At 55.9% G+C, this 21,881-nt stretch overlaps 5 protein-coding genes across 5 annotated transcripts; 4 read left to right on the top strand and 1 right to left on the bottom strand.

The window, feature by feature from the left end:
* Positions 1-58: 58 nt before the first annotated feature.
* CCMA1212_003982 (uncharacterized protein) lies at positions 59-1,765 on the bottom strand (the record flags this gene model as incomplete). Its single annotated transcript, XM_073701309.1, has 2 exons — positions 59-1,022; positions 1,179-1,765. 2 exons carry the CDS (start codon positions 1,763-1,765, stop codon positions 59-61), a joined length of 1,551 nt encoding a protein of 516 aa, XP_073560829.1.
* Positions 1,766-6,631: 4,866 nt separating this feature from the next.
* Positions 6,632-9,268, top strand: CCMA1212_003981 (uncharacterized protein; the record flags this gene model as incomplete). The annotated part of the gene is made up of 1 exon (XM_073701308.1): positions 6,632-9,268. The coding sequence occupies one exon, from the start codon at positions 6,632-6,634 to the stop codon at positions 9,266-9,268; it is 2,637 nt and encodes an 878-aa protein (XP_073560420.1).
* Positions 9,269-10,536: 1,268 nt separating this feature from the next.
* On the top strand, positions 10,537-14,442 carry CCMA1212_003980 (uncharacterized protein; the record flags this gene model as incomplete). Its single annotated transcript, XM_073701307.1, has 2 exons — positions 10,537-11,940; positions 13,495-14,442. The coding sequence occupies 2 exons, from the start codon at positions 10,537-10,539 to the stop codon at positions 14,440-14,442; spliced, it is 2,352 nt and encodes a 783-aa protein (XP_073560828.1).
* A 439-nt stretch (positions 14,443-14,881) lies between these two features.
* On the top strand, positions 14,882-18,628 carry CCMA1212_003979 (DNA repair protein crb2; the record flags this gene model as incomplete). The annotated part of the gene is made up of 3 exons (XM_073701306.1): positions 14,882-14,998; positions 15,092-15,241; positions 15,392-18,628. The coding sequence occupies 3 exons, from the start codon at positions 14,882-14,884 to the stop codon at positions 18,626-18,628; spliced, it is 3,504 nt and encodes a 1,167-aa protein (XP_073560244.1).
* Positions 18,629-19,332: 704 nt separating this feature from the next.
* On the top strand, positions 19,333-21,726 carry CCMA1212_003978 (uncharacterized protein; the record flags this gene model as incomplete). Its single annotated transcript, XM_073701305.1, has 3 exons — positions 19,333-19,742; positions 19,809-19,897; positions 19,994-21,726. 3 exons carry the CDS (start codon positions 19,333-19,335, stop codon positions 21,724-21,726), a joined length of 2,232 nt encoding a protein of 743 aa, XP_073560245.1.
* Positions 21,727-21,881: the final 155 nt, after the last annotated feature.

The following is a 21,881-nucleotide window of genomic DNA, read 5'->3' as shown; positions in this document are numbered from 1 at the left end:
AGGAAGACAGCATGGCTGCTTTCACACCTCCAAGAGCCCCAAGCCTCTGTTGAACTCATCAATAGATGTACACGAACTCGTCGTTCTTACGGTCCGTCAGGTCCAGGAAGGCGTTTTGCCCAGTATGGTCGTCTGTTGCGTCGGCACTCTCAGCATCCTGAAGCACACCGTCTTCCTGCCTGGCTGAGTGGTAGTGCTCTTGCATCGAGCGATCAATGACTACCGCCTTCTTTCCATTGCGCACTCGCGTCTTGGCTTGCACCTTGTTGAGCACCACGAGATTGGCCCACTGGAGCAGGATGACACCGATCAAAGCCGCGAATACGGCCAAGCACGTACGGAGGCCGGGCTTGTATTCGGGTGCGTCTCTGTCGTTAAACAGGATTGGACCGAGGATGTTGCCCACAGAGCTGGCCGCGTTGTAAATGCTCATGATGATGGACTTTTTCGTCGTCCCGGCGGTGTTGCCGACAATCCAGGTGACAATGAGCGGGTTGCCCGCAAAGAGGAAGGCCAGGAGATAGTACCCAGCAAGCGACGTCCCCTGGCTTCCGGTGTCTCGTGGGACGCAATACAGGATGACCAGTCCGGCGAGCACCGGCAGCATAAAGGCAGCCAAGACGGCACCCTTCAGCTTTGCCTTTTGGGCCAAGTAACTGGCGAGAAGAATGACAATTGTTTGGAGAGCGCCGAACGGCATGTTGAGTAGGCTGGACTTGTATTTGTCAAAGCCGAGGCCATTGATGATGAGAGGACCAAAGGTCATGGTGACACTAGCTCCCACGTTGAGCAACAGCGTCATGCCGAACCATAGATAGGTTTTGGGCTCTATAGCAGCCTCGGCAACGTGATCCCACTTGAACTCTCGGCTGCCGGTGCCCGTTTGGTTGGCGCGAAGCCGCTCTATGGCTTTTGGCTTCTCCTCTTCGGTCAGGAATCTCGCCGAGGGAATATCGTCGTCCAGCTTCCAGTAGACAAACGGGACAGAGACGATTGTGAGAAGGCCGACGAAGAGGAAGATGCTGTACACATTGTGTTAGTCAAACTCTACGCGTCATGGTAGCAGAACTATCATTTGCACTTGCATTTGCCATTCTTTCAAGACGTCGGATTCGATGCGGCCCAGCCCGAAGCTCACCGCAGCCGCAAAGACGGTAGCCAGTCCGTTGGTTCCGTACCATGCCGCAACACGGATCGGCTGCTCTGCTCGCCGATACCACTGGCTGGTGATGACGCTGAACAGGGGCAAGCAACCGGCCTCAAACAGCCCAAGGAAGAAGCGAGTGGCCATCAGCCCCGAGAAGTTGTTGCACGTCGCCATCAGGGTCTGGGCGATGCCCCATCCCAGGCAGAGGACGGGCATCAAGATGCGATGCGGCACCTTGACGATGAGGTAGGAAGAAAAGGGCTGCCACACCAGCTGGGCGATGGGGGCGATGGACCCGATGATGGAGTACTGGCCGCCAGTGAGGTGCGCATCGTCCTTGAGGCCGTACGTTGCGCCGTAGCCTAGGACGCTCTTGTCCAATATCTGGAGGAAGTAAACCCAGACCAGGATCGCCAGGATGGTTCGGTCCGTCTTTCGCACGATTCGACGGTTGTCTTCCTCGGAGACCTCAACCTTTTCATTGCCAATGAGGGCCAGCGCACGATCCGCCCCTTTGGTGGCGAGCTTGTCGGTGTCGGTGTGTCGAGACGAGCCCGGCAGTTGGCCGTGCTCCGAGTGCTGCACCTCGGCGGGCTGCTTGTCGTCGTCGGCCTGCATGCTGGCTGCTGTCGATGATGGGGGATGCGGTAGAGGATGCTCATGGTCGCTCCCTGAGGCAGAGCCCGCGTCTTTATACGCAGACTGACATGTGTGTAGCACTGATCTGTACGACGTAAGAGGGAGGACGGGATCCAAGGATCAGGTCCCGGCTGATGCACCGGCTTCCAGCTGCCCAGGCGTCGGCACTCACTGAAGCGTGGGGGTCTAGTGCCCCGGCGTCCACTAACGGTTTCCCCGGCCTTGGGGGATTGGGGGAGCTCGTTAGTGGCTCCGGCTGCACCCCGCGTTCTGACGAGGCCCGCTAGGCGAGAGTTAATCTCTGGGACAGAGCACCTAATCTCAACGGCAGACAGTCAGAACCGTGTTCGAACGGCATCGAACGACATTGAGCGTTCACCACGGAGCAAGGCATATCATCATTATCTAGGTATTTCGAGAAAATCCGTGCGATTGACGGTCGAGCATCGACTGGGCGTCCAGCACGCAGCAATCCATGGACAAGTCTTGTGTGTTCGTGTTCCAACTGGGCGTGCAACGGCATCATGGCATCATTATCACCACCACCGAGAACGTCGTGCACCAATCAGTCTGCAGATGAGCCCTTTTCCACGAGCCCTTTGGGAAGGGATAAACGAACCCAGACTCCAGACAGTCCCGCTGGCTGCATCGCTCGCTCGGAACGAGTGCCGCATGTGGCAGAATTGGGTGAGCCAAGAGAGCCTACAGCACCTTGACAAGGGATATGACTCGTCTAGAATGCGGAGGTGTTCCGCCCCAAAGGCAAAATGAGGGGAATAGATGGGGAATAGGAGGGGATATATTGGATGCCACGATGGGACGCGCGGGGTTGGAGCTGAAAAATTTATACGGAGCAAAGTGGTTTGGTTCGACCGCTTGCGGTTGCAACTCACCGACTTGTTATCCCTTTGCTATCCGATTTGTTGTCGATGGCGAAAACAATTCGGCTAGAAGATTCTTGTCGCTTGGCATCGGCATGAGTTTGCATGAGTCTGCTATATATCCCATAGACGCGCAACAGGCACTGGGCACATGCACAGGTCCCGCCGTTCATCTCGCTCACTCACTCTGCTTCAATGCCACTCTCAGGAGCATAAGTAAGTCGTATCAGGGGATGCGATGACTGGAGGGAGGCCGTTGTCAATTAGTAGGAAACTCAATCGAAGCGTGGCCACCCTTGGCTTCTGAGTATACATGACTCAGACGCGGGTGCTGGCCTCGTACGTTTTGTTAAGCTGGCCTTGCCAGCGTATAGTACTAAAGAAGCCATGTTGGGGGTCATAAGCTGATGTTCCCCAGGTAGCCTCCCAGTTGATGTATTGGGGATACAGGTATGAGGTGTCGGTGGGATCAAAATGGATCCTCAAACCCGGGAATCATAGGTTGAATGGGTTCCGAGCATGGATGCATGCGTCCTATTACCGGCAGAGTGGTGTCTTCATTAGGCGCATATAGTATTCGCGCTTTGTGATGGTGTCATTGCATCAAGATGGGGGCTAGATGGAGGAAAGATGGGCGACAAGAAACAAGAAGAACGCGCTGGCAAACCTTGTCGCTCGGACGAGTAAGAACGCTGTGTACGGGGGAGAAGGCCTTGCACACATGCAGTGGCCGGAGCGAACACATCTGAGAGACCAGCGGCGATGCGGTAGCGCAGAGTGGGGGGATGCGGACCGCTGAAGAGATTTCAGAGTTCAGCTCGAGCTGGTGTTGCTGTCGTTAATATATGCGATTGATCTCTTCAGTACGACGATGCACCGAGTCAGTAACTGTACGATAATAAGAGATGCAAACTTGCCATGTGACGACAACTGACGTTTGCATGGGTTTCAGGCTGAATAGACTCGGATGCTCACGTCGACGTCCATAGCAGGGGCATCTCTTACACGGCATCGGGACAGGCCGTGCATGGTCTAATCAGTGGCTTTGGCAACGTGCTCAACTGGGCTTGAGTTTGTCAAACTTCAAGTTTGCATCGAGCAGGAACTTTCCACAGTGGATGATCTAGAACTCGAGTCGAGGCGTGTTTGGCGAGGGGCTGGTGTCGGCCTATCGGAGGAGGTTCGTTTTGGCTTCTCCGGCGAAAGAGTGATTTGTATGACACACGTTCTTTCGGGACGCTGGAAACACCGCCGCATCTCGTTCTCGCAGTCGGGAAGGTTTGGCCGATTGCAGTGTATGGCGCATTTCCTGTACACCCGGCGTTAAAGGAACTCTCGATATCGAAAGCAAATAGTCAAACCATGCTCAGCCAAGTGGTAGATAAACAGACGAGGAACGCGGTGAAAATGCAGCATAGTCCAACAACTGCCGAACCATACACAACCTGATGGGCACAGGTAATAATATGACGGATAAAGATAACACCGAGACCAGCTTAGAGGTATCCAGCGAATCCGATGCATTCTAAAAAAAGCATCTTCTAATCGAGAAAATATGCAGGGTAGGTGGAGAGAAAGCAGGATGACAGCAGGAAAACCGAACAGCCCTCCAAGCTCGGCGTATCAAGCAAGCATGTGAATTCATGCAGGGGCTCAGATTCATCGTCAAATGAGAAATGGCCATGTTTTGTTTGGTCGTGCTGGCATGCGTGAATGTATGTCATGATGGGCAATCTCGATTCGTAGCGGGCCTGGGAGCAAACCGAGAAGCTTGTCTTTGCCACTAGACCTCGTATTGACAGGGCCGTCTGCTGAGAGGCTTGCTTGGCTGTCGTAAGAGTTGGCCCGAGTATGTCATTCTTCTGAGACAGAGAAGTTTGCTTGCTTGTTCAGGAAAAAAAGAACAATTGAAAAGAAAAAAAGTACCGACAAAATGATCATCCGCAACATCATCAGTCCATTTGCCGGACAGAGTGTGTCCGCACGAGCGCCTGGACTGACGTGATGACGGTTTGCAAGCCAGTTGGCCGGCTAACGAATTTGTGTGCAGACCGTCGTCATGGCTTCCGCGGACAATTAATCTGCGACTGATACCAACCGCCGATGACTCTTGGCAACGGGGTCCGGAGCCATGGCTAGGCCTGCGAACAGATCGGGCATTCTCCATTCCACAGTCTAGGGATCCGGGCCCGGACTGGGCAGCGGCAGGACACGCGCGGCCGGTAGCACAGTGAGGAATCGGCGCTGGATCGGACGGTAGCCAAGCCGAGCTGAGGCCCTGAGGCTGGACGTTGACGCAGCGTGTGCCAGGCGGTTCCCGCGATGGAGCTTGCGACTCAAGCAGGCGGAAGCGGCGGATAATGCGTGCGGTGCTATCTCGCGGCTTGGAGGCATGCCCTCCCGCGGGCAAAGCAGCTCGGAGACAAATGAACCCCTACATGCAGTACTAGCTTGAGTAGCCGGTATGCACGCGGCCGATCATCCGCAGACGCGGTCAAAGGTCCGTACGAGTGAGGCCATCGCGCATCTCGTTATCAGCCAACCGACAGTTTGTTGCACGGCGGCCACCTGCATGTCCTGGCACGACATGCCCCCGCCGTGATACCACCGCCCTCGAAGCAGGATCCTCGCACAAGCTCCCCAAACCCGGGCAGATCGAGTCAGCCAAGAAAGCCAATCTCTGGGATATATCGGTGAATGCGAATCCCCGTGCTCCAACGTGTCCCGCATGCTGAAGCTCCACCACGATCGTCAGAAACCCTGTCGAGCACCAGAGGTATAAAAAGCTGAAGGGGGGAAAATCAAGGAAATCCTGCAGCAGACGGTGGGCCACTGGATCCACGTCGACCTCGGCCATTCTGGAGATTTCGACCAGGGCTTCGTCGACTTGCCCATTTCTCGAGTCGAGGGTGGGCGGAATTGGGAAAAGGTCGAGGTGGTTTGGGGATGGGAGAGAAGAATTCCAGTGTCTTCTGTCATGATGCAGCGACCGCGGCGCTAGGCCGCAACAGGCACCCCCGAGGTGTTCTGTTCCGTGGCGCCTCGAAAGGGGCGGCACTAGCGGACGAACAGAGTCGAGATAGAGCCAAGTTGGACGCTGTTGGAGGGCAGAAGATGGAGGGAATTGGTGGCTGCAGGACGGCCCTGAAGGCGCTGCAGAAGCACTAGACGCCACCAGACGCCACAGGGGGGAACAAAACGGGCATGATAGCGACTCCAGAACGGGCGACATCGCGACGGGGGCCGATTTTTCCTCGAGCCGCATTAGTCGTGTCCGTAGCGCTGGCTATCAGGAGGGGGGGGAAAAAAAAAACTTCACTTAATGCCTTCGACATGTATGTACATACGATCCCTTTCCTCTCTCGGCATCTGCTCTTTAAGACAAGTGGATTCCTGCTCTGGCCCGTCTGGTTCTTTAATATCAAGCTTGTTCTTGACGATTTCGTCTCTCGCTCGCTTTTCCAGCTGCTCATTCCTTTTTCCCTGCCTCGCATCCCAGGGCTTGAGGACCCAGCAAACGGCATCGTTTCGTCACTGCTCCACAGCCGCCGTCACTCGGGCCAACAAACACCACGCCGATCGTCTCGGCAGCCCGCTGAACCTGAACCCTGAGCTTGCGTCCGGTTTGGTCCATGTCCCTGGCATCTCCAGCATCGGGTGCTGCAGCTACTTTATCGCGCTGGCTTGCGGAGAGCCTCCCGCTGGATCCGATGTCAGGCAGCTATCATTCTAACTACTACGATTAGCTCGCACATCAACCCATATCATATACCCATAGTCCACAGTACATTCATCTTCATCTCCTGTTAGCATCTGGTCGTCTGCTCATATATACATCAACCGCCGTCGACGGTGTTCCTCTTCCCATATTTACCCACCACCCTTCTGGTTTAGCCGAGCCCCAGCCAGCTGCCATCGACGCCTCGATAACTGCGGGACAGTTTCGTCCATCACCCACCTCACCATGGCTGGGGAGCCGTTTCCTGGAGCTTCTCCAGCTTCTCCCCCAGCTCATCATGCTCCTGCGGGCCCTCCACCTTCTCACCCGCGCTGTGTATCGTCAGAGACAGACCGGAGTGACGAGCACCACATGGACCGGATGGAAGAGCACCACATGGCGCGGATAGAAGAGCAGTACGGTGAGACGGATGGCGCCGAGGTTGAAGAGCGGTACGACGAAAAGTACGAGGCGCCGACCCTCGACACCTTCAACACCCTCAACACACTGGCCCCTACTCACGACTCCAATGGCGGCGTAACCCCGACTAATCACCGGGCTGAGGCTAATCGTCTCAACGACGACCTCGAGTTACTTCGCGCTGAGCGTCTGGTCTCTAACCAAGAACATGACCAAGCGTCCAAGGCCCGGACGAAGAATAGGCATCACAGCCCCGAGCCTGAGGATGCTTTCAACCAACACAACGCGGATCCCGTGCCGATTCAGAGAAAGAACACGGATGCCGCTCTCTATAAATTGTGGCTCTTTATCAGCAAGTTCCCGCGATTCTTTCGATACATCATCTACCTCATCCCGGGCGCTGCCCTGCTCCTCGCCCCCGTCTTGCTCGGCACGTATAGGTTCAATGGGAACGAGCATGCCGTGGGCGGCACGGGCGGCGTCTACGTTATGTGGTTTGGCATCTGGCTGGAGATTGTGTGGTGCTCACTCTGGGTGACACGCATGATTACGAATCTGATCCCGCCGCTCTTTCACGCCGTCGCTCGAATGGTCGGGTCGACCAATGCCCCCAAGTGGCGGGATATTGGACAGCGTCTCGAGCTTCACACGGCCATGTTTTTGTGGTTCCTGGCCATCCTCATCTCCTTCAAGCCGACCATGGACAGCCACCGCGCGCCCGTCCCGGACGGCGAGTCGGAAAAGGTTCACATACACTGGATCAGCGTCGTCAACAAAGTCATCATCTCGCTGTTCGTGTTGGCGACGCTGAACTTTGTGGAGAAGATCCTCATTCAGTGGATCGCCCAAAGCTTTCATCAGCGAACGTATGCCACTCGCATCGAAAACAACAAGGCAGACATCCGCCAGCTGGTGTGCCTCTTCGAGTATGCGAAAAAATGTCTTGAAAGCACCGATACCTTCTGGAAGGGCAGCGCTGGAAATGCCTCGAGCAGCGGCTTGCAGACGCCCATGAGAGCTTTGCACAACAACGCCCTCCATGTTCTGGGCAAGGTTGGCCATGTTGCGAACAGAGTTGGCAATGATATTCTGGGCCGGAAGGGGGCCGACAACAACCATCCTCGAAAAATCGTGGCCGAGCTGCTACGGAACACGGCGTCGGCGCACACCCTTGCCCGCCTCATCTATCGTAGCATAGTGCGCGAGGGCCGCGAGACGGTGCATCTGGAGGACCTGCAGGTTGCCTTCGAGAGCATGGAGGAGGCTGAGGCGGCCTTTAGCATGTTCGACAAGGACCTGAACGGCGACATCTCCATGGACGAGTTCGAGGCTGTGTGCAACGAGATTCATTTGGAGAAGAAAGCTATCGCCGCCTCCCTCAAGGACCTCGATTCCGTGATTAAGAAGCTCGACAAGGTATTCCTTTTCCTCATTGTGGCCATCGCCGTCATCGTCTTTGTCGCCATCTTCTCCGATTCGACAGCCGCCGGCCTTGCATCTGCGGGCTCTTCGATTCTCGGCCTAGCATGGATGCTACAGGCGACGGCCCAGGAGTTCCTGCAGTCCATCATCTTTGTGTTTATCAAGCATCCGTTTGATGTGGGCGACCGGGTCACCATCTACGGAAACACCGGAGCGACACTGACGGGCGACGACTATTATGTCACGGAGATTTCGCTGCTCTATACCGAATTCAAGAAGATGCAGGGCCATATTGTTCAAGCACCAAACTCCCTTCTCAATACGCTCTTCATTCTTAACCAGAGGCGGTCCAACGGTCTATCGGATGTCATCCCCCTCGAGATGCGATTTGGCACGCCGGCGCACATGATTGACGATCTCAAGGCCAGGATGCTGGAATTTGTCAAGAACAACAAGCGGGACTATCAGCCGAGCATCATCACCGAAATGACCGGCTTCAATCAAGTACGATCATGCACCATGAACATGGTCTTCTTCCACAAGAGCAGCTTCCAAAATGAGCTTCTTCGACTGAACCGGCATAACAAGTTTGTCACGGAACTCATGTATCAGATGGTCCAGGTGGGCATTGAGGCGCCGCTGAGGGTCGATCCTGGTGGTAGCCGCGAGCACCCTATGTACTGGGCGAATCTGCCTCAACCGGCCGCAAACAACGGCAACAACGATGCCGCGCCTCAGGGTCGTCCTCGGGCCACCTCTAGCACGCGCAGTATTCGCAGCGTGCCGAACCAGGAGCCCGTCACCGGAGGGTTCCAAGACGTGTTTGAGAAGCGACGCGAACACGTCCTTATGCAGAGAATGGCCAGCATCCGAGAGAAGGAGAGGGGACTCCAGGAGGAGGAAGAAGCAGCTGCCCGTGCGTCTAGCACAGGATTGGCCCCGGTCACGTCGGCCGACTCTCAGATGCAGTCGCGGTCTCGCATCTTTGGACGCGCGCGAAGTGGAACGAGGAGCGCCCAGAGCAACAAAGACATGGTCTAGTCCTGCGATGGCCTCCGCGCTGTTTCCCATCCGCGAAGCTGATGACGAGCCCCCTTCTTGTCCCTTTTCTCCCCTTTCTTCTTTCTTCATGAGTCAAGAGCATAGATTGAATGGTTTGCTGGAATCAAACCTTACGCATTGGCATTGGATGATTCTATTTTAAGCGATTCGCTCTAATACCTTTCTTCTTCTTCTTCTTCTTTTCTTTCCTTTTTTCAATTGAGCAAGCTTAGCATTGCAGGCTATGACAACTCCATGGTCAGGTTGTGGGTTGGGATACTGGTGGCGCAGTAGGTTTGATTTGGACAAGGGATATCGTGATGCTCGTTGGCTCTGACTGACGGATCAAGGCAGCGGAATATGCCGCAAATCATATAATGATTAGGATGACATGCATGTTAGAGTAGACTGTACCTATGGAATGAAACACTCACTCCGCCGAAACAAAGGAGATTCTACAACGTTACCTTGGGGCTGTGATGCTGGTGTCAATGCCGGCCCATGTACATGACTGAGATGATGGTTTATACCGTGGTATACGAATCAACCGACAACTGAGATATATGCGAACAAAGCATAGCTTCGTGATTGTGTGAATGACACGGACGTTGATCAAGGATCCTATTCAATAAAGGCCGCCTCCTGCAGGAATCTCCCTGGTCAAAGAAGAGCGGACTAGAGGCCAGCTTGTCTCGCCCAAAGCGCGCCCAACGAGGCGTCCATTAGATCTGGAGTTCCCCGCCCGGCAGCCAATAGCCCCAATATCAAGCCCCAGCCGCAGTGGCTTGGATACCATAGTCCTAGTAAAGGGAGCGGGATGATCCTCAGCTTGCCTGTCTGTCAGCTTTCGATATTTATTTTTAAACTCTTTGCTTTTTTCTTTCTGGACCCTTGGCAGAGCGAGCTGTTGTCTTTCTTTGTTCTCTTTCCGTTGGTTTGTTCTTTTTTGCTCCGATTCCATCCGGCGCGAAATACTGAATACTCGCTCTGTGATCTGTTTCTTTGGGCTTTTGGAGCTATTTGGCGATTGAATCATACATCCAGCGCTTCCCATGCATATTGTTGGACGGCTCTCCGGCGGCGATGCGACAACGGTGCGGCTGAACGAAAACGACCCGCTTCGAAAGTACGACACTTTCTCCAGAGATTCAACATCCTGCTCTTCAAATTCCACTTCATGATACGGACTGGTAGAGGCGGCTTCTGCGTCCGTTGCTTGTTGGATTGAAGAAGCAGAGCAGCAGCAGCGGCGGCGGCGGCGCCTGATCATGGCCACCCTCCCCGCCGGTTGGGAGTGGGACTACGATGGCAGTCGATGGCTCTACCGCTACAAGCCCACCGGCCACGTCCAGTATCACTTCCCCAGCGCGGGCGACGAGTTCCCCGACTACATCGACGCCTCGTCGCCGGCACCGGACCTCGCGCCCGAGGAGCGCCTCGAGTCGCAGCAGCAGGTCAAGCGGCATGCCAGCGTCGGCGGGGTCCCCGGCCGGGCGGCTGCTCGAGAGGACAGGGACGGGTGGCGGTCGCGCATGTCGGCGACGGCGCGGCCCGTGAGCGCGGTCTGGGACGACGACTTTGCGAAGGACGAGGACGCTCGGGTGGAGGAGGAGCCGGAGGCGGAGGCAGAGGAGGAGGGGGTCTTTCAGCCAGAGAACTTTATGTTCCTGGGCCCGGGAACGTATACGGATGTCAGCCCGCTGGTGGAGGAGGAGGAAGAGGCGGCGAGGAGGACGGTGGTGGGAGGGGAGCGGAATGGCGGACAGCAGACGGACAACAGAGGTGTTAGTCCTCTGGTGAGCCAGAACACGACGCCGATGGTGCAGACGAGCGAGACGGTTGCTACTGGATCTACGACGGCCGTGGACGAACGCGCTGTCGAGCCGCCACCGCCTATGATACAGTATCATGATCCGGCAGCGGTGGTGTCTCCGCAGGAATTCATTGTGGGAGATGACATCGTGGGAGAGGCCAGCGCGCCAATAGACGGAGGCTACAGCTATGATATGTTTGAGCTGCCGGCTGAGACTGCCGTGCCCATGCACCTGCAGTTTGATCCCGTGGGCACGGTGCCCGAGATGCCGACGGAACACACGGCGCCTTCTCGTGCGGAGATGAACCCGGATCCCATTGAGCTGGCCGATAACTATGTCATGGCGCCGATTGAAACGGAACCGCGACCTGGCTTTGTGGAGCTGCCGGCTGAGGTGACACCGCCGGAGGAGGGGGCTGTGAGAGAAGAAAGATTGACCGAGGAGCAGAAGCTGGAGCTGCGGAGACAGGAGGTTAGACGGCAGCAGGAGGAGCGGCAGCGGGAGGTCAAGAAGAGACAGGAAGAGCGCAAGAGGAGGGAAGATGAGGAATTGCAGATGGAGCTGCGACGACAACAGCAGAACGAGGCTCACGGCCCGACCCAGGAACAGAGCGGTGACGCCCCAACGCCGTTCAAGATTGCCCGGAAACCGACGCTGCGAGAGTCCAGCGCAACTTATAATGCGTATGCCGTTACGGGACAGAAGCAGGACGACTACCAACCTTTTGCGCCGGGCCAAGCTCCTCAGCAGACCATACAGCCGACGAACTCGTTTCCGGCACGGATCATGAGTCCTGCATTGCAGCGAGAGGGGTCGCTCAACATGAGCATGAGGCCGAGTACTGCCTCTGCGCCGCAGGTAGACCAAAGGAGGGTTCCATCTGTACTGAAGCCAGCCAGGAATGGGTCGCCTCGAAACTCTGGTATACAGCAGCAACCGCCGGCGACGACGCCAACTCCCCCTTTGGCTCCCCAGGGGCAGAATGATGCAGTTCCTCAGGATGGCTCTGGGGTTGGTGTGGTCAAGTATCCATCTGTTCTTCGGCCTGCCCGGGGGAGGCCGGGACAGTCGCCCGATAGACACGCTGCCGCGAAAGGACAGGAACAGGGGTCCAGTGCAGAAACGCCTTTGAAAGATGGCCGAGCGTCGGGATATCAGTTCGTTGCCCATGGACAACATCCGCCGTCTATGACCCCGGCGCCCGGTCCAGGGCCAGCACCAGCACCGTTTGTTCAGCAATTGCCGCAGCAGAACCCTCCAGCTCCGGCTAAGCAAGCTTCTGGCATTACCACGGCTCAACCTCCAGCTCCTATCCAGAGACCATACACTACAGCACCAGACCCTCCGCAGTGCAAACTACAAATCTCCCAGCAATATGCTGCACCACCAGTTCCGCTCAAAGTCGCAGCTGAACCTCCCTATCCAACAGAGCCGTTCCCAATGCCTCATTCACCAATTGCTCGTACTTCCACAGCTCCATATCCAATCGACGATGGTCCGCCGGTAATACCCCCTTATGGGCCGCTCCAAAGCCAACAACCAATGAGGCCTGCAAGCGCGATGCCAGTCCTTCAGCATCAACGACGGGAACCCACTCTAGGCCGGCCGCAACAGATACCCATCAGGACAGGCCCTCCGCCTTCTGGAGCCGCGATAGTACCGGCTGGAATGGCGCCCCGTTCAGCCACGACTGGGCCGGCACAGCAGCTTCAGCAGCAACGTCGAGCCTCTTACCAGCCGGGAGGCGATGCGCGACAGAGCGTCTCTCCAGCACAAACCTCCCAGCCATCAAGACCACAAAGCGTTGCTTATCCAGGCGTCTATGCTAATTTTGCGAGCTATCAAACACCTCCACCACAGCCGCGGCCTATTCAGCGGCGGGCAACTCAAGACGAAATCCTACCAGTGTCGCCTATACGGTCTCGGTCGGAAAGCCAGTCATCCGGAGCGCTCCCTCTGGAAACCCCTTCACCGCTTGAGTCAAGGAGAGGATCTGTGGGTTCATTCTCATCTCAGAATGCCATGAACTCTTATTTTCCTTCCACGCCCAGCTCTCGGGGTTCATCCTCGGTACCTCCCTCGAACGGATCTATAGGAAGACCTCCTCCTCAAGAACCACCCCAGTCTCCAGTCTCCACCAGCGCTTCAGGTTCTAACGTGAAGCCCCCTTACATACCTCCTGTTGGTGCGACGCAAGACAGGTTCAAGAGACATTCATTGCCGCAGCAGCAGCAGCAGCAGCAGCAGCAGCTGGCGTATGCGATGCAGGGTGGTTCGCAGGAGATGGCATCTCCGCAGCCTCATGCTCAGCCGCAACCAAGCCCAGATCAGAGACCAGGTGGAGTCCAGAGATCGCAATCTTCACGTCAAGTGAGACCCAGCATCGGGTCTTTCTCTGATGTGCCCAACCAGATGGGGCCGCAGTTGCCCACGGGTGTCGGGCCATCGGCTTCTAGTCATCTCCTAACTAGTATCGAGGAGCATGACGAGTCGCAGCATGGCGCCGCAGCCGTGTCTCCGTTAAAGGTCAAGCAGAGAAAGGCTCTTACCAAGCCACCGCCTTTCGACACGCTTGCTTCTCCGCTGGATAAGGGCGGGCCGCAACAGCCGGTTCAGCAGAATGTTCTCCAAGGCCAAAGAATGCCAGTACAGCAGCAGGTGCCCCCTCAGGGACAGCCGTTGGCCTATGGTCAAGCTCCCCACATGAACATTGCGCCACAGCCAGCTCCTGTCTTGATCCAGGGAGGCCCGATCATGCAACCAGGCCAAAGTCAAAGTCATGCGATGCCCATGCAAGGATTTCAACCGCTTGATCAGAATGCACAGCCTCAACCGCAGCAATATCAGCTACGGCAACAACCTCAGCAGAGAGTGTCCCAGGCTCTTCCCGCATCTCCCTCAGCAGCACAGCCCGCTCCTCTACCACCGCTGCAAACGTCTCAACAGACGTCTCCCACGTCCAGCGGCAAGGAGAATAGGAAGTCGTGGGGAAAGTGGTTCAAGAGCAGCGGCTCCAAATCCGCGGCCCAAACTCCCGTGGCTCAGCAGCCGCAGCAGACGTTCCCTCCCGTGCCCATTCCTCAGCCGATTCCCGGGGCCAATGAGTTTGGGATGCAGGCCTGTGGCCAGCAGTTTCCTATGGATCAGCCGTCAAGCAGCCAGACGTTTAGTCAAGGCAACGCTTTTAACAATCCCTCGCAGCAGCAATACTCGACTAACATGGCCCCTGCTCCGCTGTTCTCGGGAGGGTCAGCGTCGACAAGGCCAGTTGCAGGTTCGCAGAACAACAAGTGGGCGGGCAAGTCTCCTGTCGATTATTCGGGGGGAGATTGGGGGGATGATGACGATGAGTTTTCATGATGGTTATGATATAGAGAGATGTATACCCAGTTTCTTTTGTATTTGATGGATGACATACTCCGTATTTAATATGAGGGTTGTGTTGGACGGAGTTGCTCGAGTCGAGAGGTAGCATGAGGAACGACGTTGATGCAGCATCCTGATGGGATCATCGAGTTGGTCAGTTCATTCAAACGTCAAGTTGAAGCTATTCTTTGCCTACTGAAGCCACAACTGCCAGTAGATGGTTCAAGGGATCAAAAAGTCGGTGGTTGCCTAGAAGTAAAACAGCACTGATGGCTCGCACGTGATACCGCGTTACTGTGGCGTTGAGACTTCGTTCACTGTCACTCGGATTCACTTGCAAGCGCCCCGCCAGACCCTTTGCGAAACGAATCTCCGAACAAACCACTAACTTCCTCCCTCTCCCTCAGACGCCAGAGGAAAAGATGCTCCCATAATGTCACCATCACGGCCGGCGACGCGAGCCGACCAATTGCTGCTGGAAGAAACCGTGGAGTCGCAAGACAGCCAACTCATCCTCGAGGCCTTGAAGGCAGAGTTCCAGCCTGCAGCGGTACGTAGCTCAGCCACGACCAGACCGGGGGTCATGACATGCATCCCGCGTTTGCGTTTTGCGCGCGCTGACCAGCATTTCGACCAATGACAGCAGTTTGACGAAACCCTTGCCTCGCAGCCACCGGCCGGGATCGGGAGCCAGAGCGAGAGCGTTGGGGGAGGTGCTGGAGACGCGCTGCGAGGTTGGCACGCTGATGATGACGATCCGAGGCGAAGAGGGCGACGGCGAGATGGCCTCGAGGTTTGTGCAGGCCCCTGTAACGCGTATTTTCTGGCCCCGTGTCTATGGGGAAGCCCTGTCTTTTGTGTGCCGTATATACTGCTATTTGATGGAGCCAGGTTCGCAGCGAGAGACACGTGAAAGCTGACGGGACAATGTGAAAAATGACAGAACCAACGGCAACTTGCGCCACAGGAAGCCGTTGCCACTGCCCATGGCGATGTGAACAATTTCACAGGCGGCACTCACCGAGTGGGACGCGAAGCACCCCGGTCTCGCCCACCACCAGCTCGACCGGGGCTGCGCGAACGGGACTCGGAAGATGCTGTCATAGCCGCCAGCAGCCCGTTCAATCGAAATGCACCATCTTCGACCTCTCCACACAACGACGATACCCGCAATCCGAACGACAAGCCTCCTGCCTTGCCAACTGGCGCTGGGGGACCACGAGCAAAGGAGATGGACACATCACAGTACACGCCCACGCAGGAAAATACAGAGCAAGACTATGGCCAATTCTACCGACCTCCTGAATCGAGCCCGCCGCCCGACACCCTGCCTCTGCACGACGAGCCCGAGAAGACGCTGCAGGCTGACGATACCGGTGCCGTCAATTTCGGAAACTTGAGCCCTGGCGTGCGTCCGTCATCACAGGTCTCTGAAGATGCGGGCTTTGAGAACACTCGAGGCGAATGGAGGGCGCCGGACTTGACGTCGCAGCAGCGGTCGAGCCATGCCTACACCCCATTGAAACCCGGCGCTCTCTTGCCAGAGACACCACTCCCGGCGAAGAATCCATTTGCTATGCAGCACAATGGGGGCGCCGGCGTTCCTTTTGCAGGCACACAGCTGTTCGAGCAGACACCTGCGGTAACCTCGGCTATGAAGCACCACAGCCCTACGTCGTCGCGGCCGTCGCCGGCAATGCTGACCGACGCAATGTCCTTGAACACGATGCCGACGTCTCCTCTGAAGCGTCGCGACAATGTATCCTCGCCTACCGTTCTGCATACGTCGAGCCCCAGTCGATTGACTACTGTCGCCACGACTACTCGAAAGCCTAGAGTGTCCCCGATTCGGGAAGAGGTGATTAACGAAGACGAAGACGGAGACCCTCAAGACGACATGATTCCGGAGTCACCAACAATCCAGCCGCTGAAGTCGTTTGGAAATCGGCAACCCCCTGCTCAACTTCAATCTTACTATGAGCCGATGAAGAAGTCTCAAGAGCGTAAAGCGATAGTGAGAGCCCCGCCGAAGGAGCTGAGCATTGACAGCGACCCGGACGATGCCGTTATAAGGATGAGGCGCAAGAAGAAGATGGACAAGATCAGGCTTCAGGCTGCGGAGGAGATGGAGAAAGTGAGGGTACCCATACCTCCGCGGCAAGATTCGGGCGAAGGTCGGAATCGTAAGAGAAGAAAGCTGTCGTCAGGCGGCGAGGGAGAGGACCGCACTCTCAATCCATCAGCTTCAGATCAACTGCAGCATGCCAAGACACGTACTGGCTCGCACAGTCCTCAGAAAGGATCAAGTTTGCTCGAGCAGAGTCTATCAGCTGGGTCTACCAAAGCGACTCCACGAGATGCGATATCAGGCGATGGCAGCAAAAGGATCGGGGCTGTTCGATCAGGCAGAAGAAATAAGGAGTCTGCCTCTGAGGATATGGTTCCCGCTACTAGTCCTGTGAGATCTCTATCCGCAGTGGCTCAGCGCGGTGCTCCATTGGCCTCCGAACCAGAGCTCCCGACCCTCGTCGAGACCGAGGCGGGAGACAAGGAGGCCGACAACGACGTAGAATCCTCATCGTTGCCTCCGCCTCGTCGACACGCGCAGAGAGTTTACGGTAGACAAGCACAAAGCCGGCGTCGGAATAGGATTATCACCTCTTCGGAAACCAACGAAAGGTCATCGGTTGAACCGGAACTTCAAGGACGGAAGGGCGCTCTTGCAGGTTCGAGCGACGCAGCTCCTATATCAAATCGTAAGCCCATGTCTCATGGATTTGTGGAACATGGCGAGCAGATTGAGGCGGGCAGCGCAGAACCAGAGCTCCCGAAACTGTCACCTACGAGGTCGCATTCCGCAGCGACTGTAGCAACATCTGTCATGACTCAGAGGAGCGAGCGGGCACCGCTTACACCTGTGCGCGCCCGTGTAGCAGAGCGGAGGCATCATACGTCGTCCAGCTTCACGGCTATATCAACGCCAGTCGTTTCAGATAAGATAACGCCAGATACACAGGCCTCTCCGGTTTCCGACCAACCGAAACCCACCACCAACCAGTCTTCTCCGGCTCAGAATCGCAAGATGCGGACTCGAAATCCAGAGCGGGTATCGAGGGAAAAGACGCCGCAGGGAGCCGTGAAGGCGGCGAAGACGAATATGCCGTCTGCAGGCGCGAACCCCAGTTCTACCGACGAGCTGCAGCAATCACCACCCAGCAGTGCTCTCGAGATGGGTATCTCTTCCTTGAGATCAAGTAGGATATTCAAGCAAAGCATTGGATCTACGTTTCGCGGACGAAGACTGTTCGAGGGCATGGTGTTTGCCATATCAATGTCTCCCGACAAGGAGAGTCAAAAGACGCGCGCTAATCTGGAAACGAAGATCAAGCAGGCTGGTGGCCTGATCTTGGAATCTGGTTTTGAGGAGCTGTTTGAGCCTTCTTCCGTCATGAGCACCTACGACGTACCAGCCACTGCTAACGGAGCATCTCTGAGTCTTTCCAAGACTAGTCTGCTCTATGGGTTTACTGCCTTGGTAGCAGACAAACACTCGCGTAAGGTCAAGTACATGCAAGCGTTGGCTTTGGGCCTGCCCTGTCTGGCGTACCAGTGGATCATAACGTGCCTCAACAAGGGGGTCCTGATTGACTGGGAGCCCTATCTCCTTGCAGCAGGATCGTCTGCTGTTCTGGGGAACGCCGTAAGGTCTAGATGCTTGCGTCGATACGACGTGGTGGAGGCCAGGCTCACGGAGATGGTCGAACATCGGCCAAAGTTACTTGCAGGTGAGAAGCTCCTCGCAGTTGTGGACGATGCGAGGACCCGGAGCGAGGGAAAGAAGAAGAAGACGGACCTAGAGAAGCGGCCGTACATGTTTCTCGCCCAGGCGCTGGGGCCTTCCATCTCCTGGGCGTCAACGATACAGCAGGCTCGCGAACTCTTGGACGCGCAAGAGAAGGCGGGCGAGCCGTTTACCTGGCTGTATATGGATGAGTCGATTGGCACGGTGGACTCGGTGCTCACGATATCAGAATCCACGGGAAAGAAACGGCGGAGATCACAGGCGCCGTCGGTGACGAGGAACATTCGTGTGCTGTGTGACGAGCTCATGATCCAGAGCCTCATTCTTGGACGGATGGCAGAGGAAGACGAAATGTTTTACGTGGGGGAAAAGCATTGACGACCACGAACAACTGGCGTTTTTTGGAATGTAGAGACTAGGACGGAATATCGCCTGGTAATTGGGTGGAGTTGCAGATCGAGCACAGACAATGTGCCTTGCATAATGGTATAAGGGTTGTCAGGGCTCAAAACGGACGGAGTTGGTCACAGGAATACAGATCAGCATCTCGCAGGGTATATTCTTTTGGCTATGGGATTGTCTACCTGCATGTATACAGGGCTGGGAGTGCCATAGCAATCGCTTGACTGTTTGCTTATTGGACTAATGACTCGTTCAATAGAAAAGGACTGGGAATTTTGCAAAGCCTATTGGAAACTTCAAACATGGCATTCATTGGATACGTCAAAACAGGCCGTGTCGTGATATGGTTATAACAACTCGCGTGCGATCCAGAAGCAATGCCATACAACTCCGATGACCACCACACATATCCATGAATAGCATCGTATGACGCTTATGGAATACGACACCTCAGATTTGCTAAATTTGCAAACCTGTTGACAGGGCTCTGCTGTGTAGACAAATCGAAATCCCAAACTCCACCCACGCTCACAAGCTACGGTACATCTATCAGGTCTCCGTGGCATTTTGTTCTTGTAGCAATTACATAGCAAATGGTTTCTATGTCCTACTTCTGATAACTCAGTATTCTTGCTTCATTCTAAACACGTCTGGATTCTGCCTAACAGAGAGTCAGCACAATGGCAGATGTTTACATGGACGCAATCCCGCCCTCTCCCCTCTGCAGCGTCTGCAACGGCATCTTCACAGGAACATGGCTCCCACAACTCCGCGGCTGGAAGAGAGCGGCATCCAAGCGGCCCGGCGCACCGCCCGACCCATTCAACCCAGAGCCCGCCTTCGGCACCGCATACGACCACGGCATGGAGCCCTTTGTGCACGGCAAGGGTGCTCCCCCGACGCTCTCGTATCCGCACCATACGGTCGAGGAGCTGCGCGCTTCAGGAGCCTCGTGCGCGCTGTGCCAGACGGTAGTTCTAGCGTTTAACGCGCTGCATCCGCGGAACGATGCCATCACGGATTACATGGAGGGGCGGAAGCCGTATGGCGTGGCGGTTTGGGGGAGGGAGGAGGTTAAGGGGGCGAAGGGGTATGTGTTTGTTTATACGGAGAGGGGAAAGACGAGTAGGCTTGTTTTTCGGTACCATGTGGATAGGGATTGGAAGGCGAATAGGAATATGGATGTGAATCCGGCTGTGGGCGAGAGGGAGGGGAATGTGAAGGATGTGATGCTGGATATGCATGGTGAGTTGATACAGCCCCTGAAGACGAAAGGGAGAGATATAGCTGATGTTGTTCTTGATGGTGGTTTTGGGTTTTGCTGATTCGAAAGTCACCCAGATCTGTCCAGAGAGGAAAACAAGCATCTCGTTGCTTGGATGGACCGAGGGAGCACGATACAGCGGGTCGCCCAATTCCTCAACGAGACGAGAGACTTCGCCAAGGACCTCCCAAAGAGCCTCGTCCGACAACTCCCAACACGGCTTCTGTATCTGACTTCAGCATCATCTGGGCCAACGGTGAGGCTCATTGATGGCGCAATCACATCACTCGATATCAACACCCCGTACATCGCCCTCTCCCACAGCTGGGGCAACACAATGCCCATCCAGCTAATTGCCTCGCGCCTGTCCGAATTCACCAACGGCATTGCATTTCACAATCTTCCCGCCACGTTCCGTGATGCCGCGGCCTTGGCCCTTGAGCTCGGCATCTCATACCTCTGGATCGACTCCCTCTGCATCATCCAAGATTCCGCCTCCGACTGGCTCCGCGAAGCGCAGCGGATGGCCTCGGTATACGCCTTCTCGCACATCACAATCGCAGCATCAGCCTCCAAGAACCCCACCACGGGTCTATCACCCAGCCCCCGTCCTCGCACCGTCATCGTCCGCCCGGCCTGGGCGGGATATATCCAGGAATGGGGGCTGCAGCCTGGCCAGACGCTGCGCATCACCAATCCGTGGCATCAGGAGTTTGGCAACACGATTGTCTCTGCGCCGCTGAATCGTCGTGGGTGGACGTTTCAGGAGTATGCCCTCTCCCCGCGCGTGCTGCACTGCACGGATGGTGAGTGGTGGTGGAACGGCATCGGTGACGGGATATATCGTGAGACGTCGATTGATCCCATCAGGTTCTTTACTGGTCCAGGGAGCGTTTCCTGGCCTGATAAGTTGGCGTTCTTCAACATGGAGAGGCGGCGCCGGACTAGAACACCGGATGTTTGGCTATGGGACCGTCTCGTGGCTCAGTATAATCAACGAGCTCTCACGAAGAGAAAGGACAAGCTGGTGGCTTTTGGAGCGGTGGCACAAATCTTTGGTCAAGTAACCGGCCTGCCAGTCGATACGCCGGGGGAATATGCCGCGGGCACATGGAGAAGCTATCTTCCTTTTGGGCTTCACTGGGTCGTAGGGGAGAATGCAGAACGGTATGTGATGCAGCCTGGGGCAGAAGATGAGGAATACGTCATTCCATCGTGGTCGTGGGCGTCTATAGACGGGCTGGTGCGCTTCCACGACGGCAGTTCCTTGAAGGAGAAGCGAGAAGAGCAATGCAAAGGCATGCCGCGAGTGGTGGATGTCCAGGTCGTTACGGAAGGAGGACCGTTTGGGCCAGTCAAAAGCGGCTTCATCATCCTTCATGGCCCAATCTTTCGAATCCGCGCGGCTAGAAAGGCGAGGGATCACAAGGAGTCGGGTTTCTATCGCGGTTTCACGGTGCTGCGAGGTGACGGCTCCGAAGCGTGGAAGAGTGACGGCCAGGGGTTTTGTCTCGATTCGTGGAGGAGCAGGCTGGATGAATGGGCCGAAGACCGCGAGATGTATCTCATGATAGCTGATTGTGATGCGGAGGACGAATATGGCGATGCGTTTGCCATTTTGTTGGAACAGGTGGGAGATGGAACGGAGGAAAAGGGGGTGTTTCGACGGATTGGATCGACGCGGTTTTTCTTTCACGGTGTCGGGATGCTGATGAAGGAGGTGAGGCGGGATGGAAACGAGGCTTTGAGGGACGTGGAGTACATGGATTTCGATCCCACGACCGGCTTTTATACCTATGAAATCATCTGAGCATGGGTTGAGACGTATGATCTGCTTCGTGTCTCGGATGCTAGAGTACTGAACATGATCAGCGTTTTCAATTAACAGTTCAATGTATTATCCTCTGCCATACCTGTATGAAGCAACCGACATAAACCAGAAACCCGAGAGCTTCAGGGAATAGA

This window comes from Trichoderma ghanense, assembly GCF_004382785.1.
Source record: "Trichoderma ghanense strain CCMA-1212 chromosome Unknown scaffold_3, whole genome shotgun sequence".
In the NCBI taxonomy this organism is placed as follows: domain Eukaryota; kingdom Fungi; phylum Ascomycota; class Sordariomycetes; order Hypocreales; family Hypocreaceae; genus Trichoderma; species Trichoderma ghanense.
Note: the sequence above shows the minus strand (reverse complement) of the source record. Positions and strands in the feature narration are given on the sequence as shown.